The sequence below is a fragment of the Notamacropus eugenii genome, chromosome 5 (assembly GCF_028372415.1).
Source record: "Notamacropus eugenii isolate mMacEug1 chromosome 5, mMacEug1.pri_v2, whole genome shotgun sequence".
NCBI lineage: Eukaryota > Metazoa > Chordata > Mammalia > Diprotodontia > Macropodidae > Notamacropus > Notamacropus eugenii.
In genome coordinates this window covers 163,516,536-163,528,917 of record NC_092876.1, presented here as the reverse complement: position 1 = coordinate 163,528,917, position 12,382 = coordinate 163,516,536, and the positions used below count along the sequence as shown (strand labels likewise).

The following is a 12,382-nucleotide window of genomic DNA, read 5'->3' as shown; positions in this document are numbered from 1 at the left end:
CATAACAGGCATTTCCTGACTACTATTTTTTCTTCCCACAGTTCCTAGCTGAACCCTTTGCTTCAATAAAAAGAAATAGAATCAGAATATGAGAGTTGGAAGGGACCAATACACCAAAGGAATCCCCACTATCATGTATCCCACAAATGGTCATCCAGCCTCTGTTTGAAGATGTCTAAAGAGAGATAACTACCTTTCCAACTTTGGACAGCTCCCATTGTTAGAAAGTTTTTCCTAAATATCAGACCTAAATCTGTATATCTTCCACCCATGGTTCCTGGTTCTGACAAAGGCGGTAGGACTATCATCTCTCTCTTCATGGATCCTACACTTCTCTTAATGGTCAGCTAGGTGTTGCAGTGCATAGAGCACCAGACCTGAAGTCAAGCTATTCTTTGGTCATTTAGTCATGTCCAATTCTTCTTTTACCCCATTTGGGATTTTCATGGCAAAAATATTGGAGTGGTTGGCCATGTTACAGATGAGGAAAATGAGGTGAACAGGTTTAAGTGACTTGCCCAGAGCAACAGAGCTAGTAAGTGTCTGAGGCCAGATTTGAACTCAGGGAGATGAGCCTTCTTGACTCTAGGCCAGTGCTCTGTTCTCTGTGCCACCTAGCTGCCCTTGAAGTCAAGAAGATCTGAGTTCAGATTTGGCCTCAGACCTCTTGGGAAAAGTAACTTTATTTCTCTTTGTCTCAGTTTCTTCATCTGTAAAATGGGTATAATAGTAGCATCTACCTCCTAGGATTATTAAGAGTTGTGAAGCACTTAGCCAGTGCCTGACACATAATGAGCATTCACAACTAACAAATGCTAATTGTCATCATTATCATTATCAACGTCATCATCATGCAAGCTTAGATGACATTTAATAATTTAGGAAAAAATCTGATATAGAAATTATGTCTGAAAGTGTGAAGTGTTTATAGTATTGTCTTAATAGCACCCCCTCTTCCCTACTTTGTGTGTTTCATTTTCTTTTCTTCTATTACCCATTCTTGAAGTGATTGTTTCATTTGCATTGCTATTGTCATAGTGCATAGTGTTTTCTTGGATCTTTTCATTTCACTCTGCATCAGTTCATACACATCTTCCCAAGCTTATCAAAAGTCCTTAGAGTCCCCATTTATTACTGCACAATAGTAATTAGCCCATTATGTTGGAATCACGGTAGGACAGTGCAAAGGTCATTGAGCTTGGAGTCAGGGAATCAGAGTTCAAGTTCTGGGATCTGCTGCCTATGACCAAATGACCTTAGGAAAACCCCTTACCCTTTCTGGACTTTACTTTCCTTCTCTGTAAAATGAGGGGGCTGTACCAGATGGCTTCTAAGGTCCTTTCTAGCCCTAGATCTAGGAACATATAATGATAGTCTTTTTTAGCCATTCCCAGATCAATTGGTCATAACTTTGTTTCTGGTTCTTTACTATCATACAGAGTGATATTATGAATATTTTAGTGTATATAGTAACGGTTTTGTCTTTGACCTCCTTGGGATATATGCCCAATAGTGGGATTACTGGGTTACATGATAAAATTTTCTGTTTCTTAAAAAAAAAGGAGGAGGAAGGGATGGAGACATATGCTCTTCCAATAGCTCCTACATCCATTTGTTTCCTACCCTTCCTCATTGCTCCATTTCTGGGATTATTTGATTCAGCCATTGTGGCTTAATTGTTCAGCTATTCCTACAGGTAATGCACAAGTCCCTTTGTTAACCTAGGGAATAGTGTAGATCATTGAGGACAGCATACCTTCTGGCTGGCACAGAAATTCGAGCATGTGACTTCAAGAGATGTTCCAGAACACCATGGAAGTGACTGAGCAGCTACTGAACTACTTATCCTTCTAAGGAGAGCAGCAAATAGCCTGCTTCAGACACTGACTGCTGCGTTTTATCCCAAGACAACCTTTTCTCTTTGTTGCTTTGTGGCAGACAGCATAGGAGTTATGTCTGATTCTTCTCAAAGCCCTAGTCAGATTTTTTACAGGGAACCATCTGAAAAATGAGTCATTGAATTGTAAAGTTTTTAGAGGCTACCTGGACTTTAAAGATCATTTAGTCTTCTTTTACACATGAGGAAACTGAGGTTTTGAGAGATGAGGGAACTTAATTATCTCTAGCTAGAGAGCAGCTCATCTGGAACAGTTATTTTGATCGAAGTGGTTAAATTTGTATGCATGTGGCACCTTCTACCTCTCCCTAGGGTGATGGAGGGACTAGTTGGAAAAGTAAAGTTGGTTATGACTCAGAACTGGATGTTTTATTTATACTAGAAGCCACAGAAGGGATGAAGTATAAATATAATCATTTCCACTAGTTCTGGGCACAAGTACAGGGAATGGGAATCAAGAGGCCTGACTCTTGTCTTAGCTTTGTCAAATATGTCACCTGTATGGCAGTGAGAAGGTCTCTGCTTCTCTGTTCTCATCTGTGAAATGGAAAACATAACAATAACTCGCTCTCGGATGGTGCTTTATAGTGGACGAAGCCCTTTCCTCACAATGATCCTGCAAAGGTAGGTAGGTAGTGCAAAGTGTTACTGTCATGAAACAAGTGAGGCTCAGAGGAGAAAACCCTGGTCAACAGCTTTTAAGTGGTAGAGCTGAAATCTACTAGTTTCAAGTCTTTCTATGATCATTCTTTAATACTAATAATAATTCCCTTGAGAGGTAACATAGAGGCTCCTTCAGTGAAAAAGACAGGGTTCAAATCCTGCCGCTGACACTTAAACAGGTTGTGTGACTCTGGGCAAGTCACTTAACCTACCAATGCCATAAGCCACCCTCTAAGTTATGGAGCAATTGCTGATCTGCTCTGATAGAGTCTGTGCAGGGAGTTCCCTATATCAATAAACTCCCTCTCCAAAAAAAACCAAAACAAAACAAAATCCGGTACCACCTTGGCTTTATATGTATTCTTCGTACTTTTCAGGGTTCCTTTACATTACATATGTGTGTGTGTGTGTGTGTGTGTGTGTGTGTGTGTACTACTCATTACATTCTCACAAAACACTCTGAGATTGCACACCAACTGTTATTAACCTCATTTTATGAATAAACAGATGAGTAGCTGAATAACAGGTAAGTAACTTGCTCACAGTGATATAAGTAGTTAACGCAGGAGTCAGAATTAGAATTGAAGTCTCTTTACTCTGAGTCCTTAATGGCCTGTGACATGAAGGGTGGGAGGGTAGTAGACCATGCCACTCCCCGCCTGATGAAGAAAACACAGGCTCCAGCCTGGGGGAGTTCTGTTCTTGTGTTTTAGAATAAAAGTGCTATGTAATTATAAAGGATTATATTGTCAAATCTTCTCATCCCCAAAGGGACTCTGATAAACATGGATAGGGAAGTCATCTGGAGATCTCTGGGCCACATGGGGGTGGGAGCCCTATCTGTCTTCTCAGAAGACACTGTCTGTTTCCATGTTGTACTGGGTAAATTGGTAGCCAAATGTGCTTATCTTCTGGGGCTAATCCCGAAGATACTGAACAGCAAGCAGTCCTTCAATCCCTATACAGAGTGGGACAAAAAAAGCCCTCCAGCCAAGGCCTAAATGGGACTTGGGGAAAGTGATTCTCTTCCTGGAATTGAGGTCATGCCCCGCTTCCCAAGAGCAGGTGGGAGTGGGGCAAAGGAATCTCCCTCTGTGTTTGGAAATCCACATTCTCCAGCGTTCAAGGGAGCATCTGGTATAGCTTTGATCTCATTCCTGTCCTGCCTTAAATTAGGACCAACCACAGATGCCAGGGCTGGTAGCCAACTGTGGAACTGAGCCCAAGCCCTAAAGCGGTTGGTGCTTCAGCTCCAGTGGGCATCTTAGTGGCACAGAGCTGCTATGAACTAGCATTGAGACTGTAGGCCATTTCATCCATGGACTCATGGAGTTAGGGTTCCTGAAAATACGAGAAGGGCTAAGCAAAGAGAAGGACTTAAACAGCTTTCCCTTCTCCGTTGTTAGAATAAGCCATAGAAAAAGACTGCTACTTGTGCTCCCAGGGCGATACTTGATTTGTGAAGATCATAATATTATAGATTTAGAGTTAAAAAAAAGGCATGAGGCCATTTAGCTGAAACCCCTAATTTTACAGATAAATAAACTGAGGCTCAACAAGGCTAAGAGACTTGCCCAGCATCATATCAACAGTAAAGATCAGAGGTAGGATTTGAACATGGGTCTGTCATTTGGGGCCACATATATAATGACATCATCCTATTCTTAACCATCTCTTAATGGGAAGAAACAGTGGGAAGATATGGATATATTAACTGCCAACTCAGTGTTCTTCCTACTTAACCAGTTACATTACATAACCAATCTTTTTAGAAGATTTAGGATGATCCCTGAATGACTTCAGTTCATAGGCTATTGCCACTGTCCTTTTCTTTGCTTCCCTGGAGACCTCGGTGGCATCTGTGTTGTGAATAGGGGAAGGAGGAATGATATCACTGGAGGTACAACCAAACCATAAGGACTAGTGCTGGACCCATAAGCTAGGTGAGGAGGGGTGCTGGTGTTGAGACAAATGATATGTGTTCACTTTCTCCTTGGGACTAATTTCAGCCCCATGGAAGGGAAAGAGAAAAACTCTCAGTCTTGTTAAATTGGCATATACCTGTGTTCTCACCCATGTATGTCTCCCTTTGAAGTTCATAAATTTTCAACCAGGATGGTGAGTGGGCTAGAAATGATGCTGTAAGGAACTGAGGATGTTTAGACTGAGAAAAAAAGGAGTCTGGGGGTTTAGGTCAAAGGAGAGAGGGATGATGGTTGTTTTCCAGTATTCAAAGGGCTGACTTGAAGGAGGGGAATTCGATTTCTCCCACTGGCCCCAGAAGTCAGGATTAAATATGATGGGGAGAGATTTCCCACTTCTGATGCTTACTGCCTTAGGGGGGGTCACTTAATTTTCCAAGGCCTCATCTGGAAGAGGAAAGGATTGTACTAGAGTCTCTGAGGTCCCTTCAACTCTTGATCTAAGATCCCTTGACAATATTAAATTGAAGAAAGACAGATAAAAGAATAAAATGTTAGCCCTGAGAATGGAATGTTAGCCCAGGAAGAGAACATAGATATCCTTGGTCCAACCCCCTTCCTTTCTTAAGATAAAGAACCTGAGATCAGGAAATTAAGTGACTCACCTAGAGGCAGACAATTAGCATCGGAGCTAAGTGTGAAGCCTAGGAATTACAGCTTGTAGTCCATTGACCTTTCCGTTGTAGCTTCTGCTCATAGGTCCTTCCCAGCTCAAAAGTTCTGTGATTCTAAGATTCTCTGTTATTGGGAAGGGGTGAAGATATGGGTGTATCAATCATTCAAACAATTCTTACTGCACCACAGAGTCCATGCCCAGCCATGCTTAGCACTTTGAGTTATACAGGAAAAGTATATCATGGCCCCTGCTCTCAGGGAATTTACAGATTACCTGGGAAAACAATATGAACACTGAACCATACACAACATATTATAACAAAATACTCACTTATTTGGTACAGATCAGAGGAATTCAGGGAGGAGACAGATCAGTAAGAACTGAGACAATGAAGATTTCACAGCTCAAGAGCCAAACTTGAATTTGAGTAGGGTCTGTGAGGATGGGTAAGATTGGGTAGGCAGAAGAAGAAGGGAAGCAAAAAAGAATAAAAGTGATGAAAATATAGAGATGGGAATGTCTTGCATAATAAATAATAAGCATTTATTAAACACCTAATTGTACAGAGATAGCATTTTGCTAGGTGCTTTGGGAGAGAAGAGTAAATGACACTCTGTCCTTACCCCGAAATAAGCTCATGGTAAAAAAGTAAGGTGGCACCAGCTATTAGAAGTGATAAGCATGTTATGTTTGAGCTTTGTTTAGTAAGCAGTAGGTAGCCATTGAAGGTTTTTGAACAAAGGAATGAGATGACTCTCTGTATGTATAAGATCTAAGACATGGAGACTATGAGACCTGGGACAGTGAGGACAACCAGGTTTAGAAAGCAAGATGTGTGATGGAGAGCCCTAAGAAATAAGGGGGTTAGACTGGATAGAGTAGAAACTGGGGAGCCATTGAAGGTTTTTGAGCAAGGGAGCGTCATGATTCAAGAAGTCCTTAAGAAAAGTCTTTCTGGCAGTAGTATGTGAGAAAGATCTAGACTCCAGGGAGCTGGTGTGGTATTTTAGGTGTTAGATTATGAAGATATGAACAAAGCTGATAGCAATGGGAATGAATGGGAAGGAAAGGATACAAGGAAATTTTGGAGAAAAATTCAGTAGGACTTGGTGACAGGCCACGGTAGGAAGGGAGAGGAGGAAATAAGGAAAAGAATTGAAGATTTGAGATGTTTTCTATTCCTAAGTCGCTAGGGGAATAGACCACACATTTAGGGAAGGAAGGGACCTTAAAGTTCATCTTATCTAGCTTCTTTATTTAACAGATGATGAAACTGAGGCCAGTTGTTCAGAGACTTGCTCTAGATTTCACAAAGAATAAATGGCAGAGCCAGAATTCAAATGTGGGTCCCCTTGACTACACTGCAGCCTGATGGTTTTACCGCTGACAAAAGAAGTAACATGGTACAATGGAAAGAGCCCTGACTCTGGAGACAAAGGGCCTGGGTTCAAATCCTACCTGCCTCTTATGCTTTCCACCTATGAGATCTTAATCTCCCTGGGCCTAGGTTTCCTCATTTGTGAAATGAGAAGGGCAGACCAGATGGCCTCCAAGGTCCCTTCCTGCTCTAAAGATCTATGGTTTTATGATCCCAAACCAGGAAAAGGAGTTGGTTTGTGAGAGAGCTTGATGGATATGGGTTTGCACCTATGGGACTTGAATGCATGTTGATTGTACGTTGCATGTGTATGCAGTATGTATAATCATTTGTGCAAGTATCTTCTTATATGTGAGTCGGTACCTAAGGGTCTCCATGCATGGACCATGTGCACCCTTATGTCTGAGGGTGGCTGACATGGAAAGAAGTTAAGGTACCTGCCTTGGAGTACATTTGAACTTCAGGATTATTATTTCTTTCTCCCCTCCAGAGACATGGAAATGGCCAGTCAGGCAACATGGCAGATCACAATGCCCCAGCACTTATGGAGCTTGTGAGGGAGAAGGAAGAGAGGATTTTGGCCCTGGAAGCTGACATGACCAAATGGGAACAGAAGTACCTGGAGGAGAGTACGATCCGACACTTTGCTATGAATGCTGCTGCCACTGCAGCAGCTGAGAGGTAAGACCCCATTATTTTTGATGACATGCATAGAGGAAGTTGAGTTTGGAGACCAAGGTCGCAGAGTCATTGAGGATCAGCTCAGATGACTTCCCAGAGGAGTGACTAAGTACTCTACTGACACAATGAAGAAAGATCTGACACAGGTAACTACTAATTTTCTTACCCAAAGACTATATTTTGCTGTTTTAAGATAACATTAATTCATGATTTTGCACTTTATTTTGGTATCTCCCACAATAAATTAGCGCAGTGCCTGGCACATAGTAAGCACATAATAATGTTTGTTGATTGATAGATTGATCTCTCTGAGTCAGCAAATCCCAACGTAGCAGTAATAATCTTTGTACATCTATCTAGCTGCACATTTGGTTCCAAAGTTTGTTTGATCATCTCTTGATTATCCAAACAAATGAAAAGGAACCAGGAGAGCATCTAATCTAAAATGGCAAATGACCCAAATAACTCTGGTTTTAGGGTGTTTTTTTCAACTTAGGTTTGAACATGGCTGTATTTGACACATTTAAATTCATCAAAACTTTAACCAAAGTCTTGGTTTGGAGTTATGGCAGGCATGGTGGTTAGGACAATGAACTTAATGTTAGGAAAACCTGGGTTTGAATCCTGCCTCAGACGCTGTGTCACCCCATTACCTTCACAATCCAATCGAAATTCCCCTGATTCTTAAAGCCCTTTGTAATCTGACCCCTTCCTACCGTTTCAGTCTTCTTATACTTCACTTGCCTCCACATACTCTACAGCCTAGTGACACTGGTTTCCTTGCTGTTTCTCAAACAAGACACCACATTTCCAAACTCCAGGAATTCTGAGTGGTCCTCTCTCATGCCTGGAATTCTCTTTCCCTTTATCTCTTGGTTTCCTTCAAGTCTCAGCTCAGATTACATCTCTGTAAGAAGACTTTCCCATTACCCCTTCCCTCTGTGATTATCTCCAGTTTAACCAGTTCATGTTTTATTTGTATTTGGTGGTTTACATGTTGTTTCCTTCAATGGACTGTGAGCTCCTTAAGAGAAGAGTCTGTTTTTACCTTTCTTTGTATCCCCATGGGTTTTAACAGAGTGTCTGACACATAAAGGAGCTTCTTGACTTGACTCTGGGCAAGTCTCTCAACCTCTATCAATCTGAGACTGAAAAATAGAGAAGTCTATGAAGACTAGGATGTGAGCTAAGGCTAGAAAAACAAGATTATGGAATACAAGGGGTTACATTGGGAATGGAGGGGAGGCAGCCCATGGGAGAAGATTATTGCAAAGGAAGAATTGATAAGATTTTTCAGCTGACTGAGTATGGGGGATGAGAGAGATAACCAAGATGACCAAGGATTCAACTGAGGAAGATACTGGTGCCCTGACATAAATATCAAAGAAAAGGGGAATGGCAGCTTTGGGGAAGATGCTGAGGAGTTCAGTTTTAGACATAGTAAGTTTGAGGCACCATTTGAAGTTGAAATTTACAGAATCTTCATATTGGAAGGGGCTTTAAGAACCATCTAATTCAGCCCATACTTTAAAAAATCCTTTTTGCAGTTTACCTACCCAACAAGTTGTCTTCTAGCCTTTGTGTGAAGACCTCAAAGGAGTGAGAAGATGCCTCTAGAGACAACTCATTACAATTTTGTGTAGCTCTGATTGTCAAGATGCTTTTCCTTATATTAATCTTAAATCTGTTCCTTCATAGCTTCTACTTATTGTACATAGTGCCCCCCTCTGGGGATAAATAGGACAAGTGAAATCTTTCTTCTAGATGATAACCCTTCAGATACTCCTCACCCCCATTTCTTCTTTAAGACAAATGGTTTGAGATTCTACAGCCAATCCTCATGTGACATGATCTGAATTATTGAGACTCACAATTACATAGTTTTGAGTACCATTGAATCAAATATTGTTTTATGTTGCATAATCAGATGTGGGAGTGCAACTCAGGGGAGAAATATGGAGTAAAGAAATTGATGTGGGAATTGTTTATATGGTGGTTATAATTGAAATAATGGGAATGGATGGGATTTTCAAGACTGCGAAGATGGAAGATCAGAGGATCAACTATAGAGCCTTAATGGATAACCATGTGTAAGTGGCAGAAGAAGAATAAGGAACTAGAGAGAAAGAAAAAGATACATTCTTAGAAATAGGAGGAAAATGAGAGGGCCATGTCAAGGAATCCAAGGGAGGAGAAAGTATCAAAAATGAAGTAGAAAAAAACCAAATCAAATACAGTGGAGATGCAATTAGAATCACATAAGACCTAGCAGCAGTGAAACTAAGAATGAAGTCAATAGATTCATGCTCTAGAAAGGTAAGAGAGAGTGATGTTTCTTAACTGGCCTTTAGTTTGGGCAATATTGAAGTCATTGGGAACCATGGGGAGAGCAGTTTTAGGAGAGTGATGGGAACAGAAGTCCTGGATAGAATCCAGAGCACAGGTGGAGTTGTCAACAAGCATTTATGAAGTGCCTACTGTATACTTTGCTCAGCACTAGAGACACAATGAAAGGCAAAAATAGTTCCCACCTTTAAAGAACTCACAATCTAAAGGGCATAACAAGTAAACTATGTGCAAACAAGATATATACAAGATCATTTGGAGAAAATCTCACTCACTAACATTAAAGAGAAATGAGAAAGTTTTCTTGCAGAAATTAGAGATGCAACATAGCAAGAAGGAGGGCCATCTCATTCTGTGGAGACTGGGGAAGATGGGTGAGGACATGAGAGGTTTATAGGCTTAAGGTGGGATAGCTCTGATCTCAGTGAAGTAAAAGATGTGGTTTTATGCTGAAAGCAAGATGGGCTGGAGGTAGAATTGGGAGCATGATGGCTTGTCTCTTTTCCAGCCCCTGCTGGTAAATGAATGAATGAAAAAAATTAAGTGCTTTCTAGGTGTCTAGTATTGTGCTAAGGGCTCCATGTGGGAAGACTGTATATTGTCTTTAATGAGAGGAAGTTCCATTTGTTGTTGCTTGTAGCCAAAATATTCACTTTCCCTTCCCCTGGTCTTCTAGATTTATATTCAGGCATGGTAAAAAAAAAAAAATGGAAGTGGTCACCTTTTGGGAGCTCATTTGGAAATGATTTTCTGCTGTTGACAGTTATTGATTCTGCATCTTTGCTTCCTACTTAGAAAAGGCATTGTCCCGTTTCTCTTTCAAAGAAAGCCCCAAACCTCTCAAATTCCTATTTGAAAGCAGTGAATATTGTCTCCACGATAGATGCTGTCAGCTCAATTTCAGTCAATAAAGTAGTCATTTGATAAGCATCTATTAATCTCCTGCTATACGCCAAGTACTAGGAGTAGTATGATAAAAAAAAAAAAAACCAAAGTATTCCATATGTTCCATCAAAGGGCTCCTATTCTTTTGGGGGAAGCAATTTTCAAGTAGTTTTCCCTTGGCCCCTGAATCTGGCACATGTATAATTGCCTGCTTAAACTGAGAACTGAGAGGATTATTAGCTCTGGGGCTCCGCCTATCCCCAAACTTGAGTCTTTTGCCTCTAAGTTGTATTTGGGTGCTGGAATCCAAGTGCACCAAAGCTTTGGGATTGAGGAATGTCTTAAAAGAACATCTAAAAACATGGCCTTATAGATTCTTTTGTGAGTCTCCCGAGGCTAGTTGGGCCTGAACCAACAGAGACTAAAGCTGAAGGCACCAAAGCAATCATAATGGCTTATTATGTCATATTTCTTTAGTCACTCTTGTGAAATTGGTGATGTTTCTTTCTCCTTTAATGAATGCTAACTAGGTGGAGGACATTTTATTAGCTAATTAAGAGGTTCTTGTACTCATTACTTAAGTACAGAATTAAGGAATTTCTGGTGAGATGCCCAGAAATGAGATAATATTATAATACCTTACATTTATAAAGGATTTTGTAGTTTACAAAGCACTTTAATAGACATTATCTCAATTGAGCTTTCCAAAGACCCTGTGAAGGACAAAAGTATATGCTGATAAAAAATGTCTAACATAAAAATGTTCTTATAAGAGACTTGGAAAAAGACACAGATGGCATGTTTATTAAATTTGCAGATTAAATAAAGCTGATTGAGATAGATGGCAGAGTCACATGATTCAAAAAGATGTTAAGAGGATGGAAGATTGGACTAAATCTAATAGAATGAAATTTAATGGGAATAAGTGCAAAATTTTACACTTGAGGTTAAAAAAAATCAACTTCACAAGCACAAAATGAGGGAGGCCTGATTAGAGAGCTGGTCTTATGAGAAAGATCAGGAAAGAGTGTGGTGGTGAATGGCATATACCCATAATCTCTGCTGTTGGGGAGGATGAGGCTGGTGGATCAATTGAATCCTAAGAAGTCTGGTACCAGTATGGTGAGTCCAAAGGAATGTGGAGCCATCAGACTGCCTAAGGAGGGAGTAAAATATGTTGGAAATGCAGCAAGTCAAAGCTTCCATGTTGATCAGTAATAGAATTGGGTTTGGAGGTATCTGCTGGACTTTTAGCTTGGGTGAGATAGGAAGACCTAGTCTCAAAAAGAAGAAGGAGGAGGAGGAGGAGGAGGAGGAGGAGGAGAACAAGAAAAGAAAAGGGAAGGGATATGGAAACTGAGATTCAGAAAGATAAGCGACTTGCTCACAAGGACACACAGCTGGTACATGACCAAGCTGAAACAAGAATCCTGGTTTCTTATATTTAACCCAGTACTCTGGAGTCAAGAAGACCTGAGTTCAAATTCAGATTCAGACATTTCATATCTGTGTGATCTTGAGCAAGTCACTTATCTTCTCTTTTCCTCAGTTTCCTCAATTGTAAAATAGGGATAAAAATAGCACCTGCCTCTCAGTATTGTGAGGATCAAATGAGAGAATATTTGTAAAGCACTTAGCACAGTACCTGACACATAGTAAATACCATATAAATACTAGCTACTATTACTATAGAGAGCAGAACAGGAAGAACTCAGTAAGAGGTAAAAACATTTGCAAAGAAAAATTGTACAAAAAAATAAGTAAACATTTCTTGAGAGTCTGTTATATACTAGGCACTGGGGATACAAAGATAAAAGTGAATCAGCCCCTGCTCTCAAGGAGCTTCCATTCTATCAGGAAAGCCAAATGTCCAACCTACACCCCTCTTGCTAGGTATGTGACCTTGAGTTAGTCACTTAACCCTTCGAGCCCTA

At 40.5% G+C, this 12,382-nt stretch overlaps 1 protein-coding gene across 8 annotated transcripts in view; it reads left to right on the top strand.

Moving 5' to 3' along the window:
• Positions 1-12,382, top strand: part of AMOTL1 (angiomotin like 1) — a 254,288-nt gene that overhangs the window by 228,606 nt on the left and 13,300 nt on the right. For all 8 annotated transcript variants that reach the window (XM_072611308.1, XM_072611307.1, XM_072611309.1 and 5 more), the window contains one exon: positions 7,027-7,217. In XM_072611308.1, the coding sequence (XP_072467409.1) occupies positions 7,027-7,217 (191 nt within the window). The remainder of the gene's footprint in view (positions 1-7,026; positions 7,218-12,382) is intronic.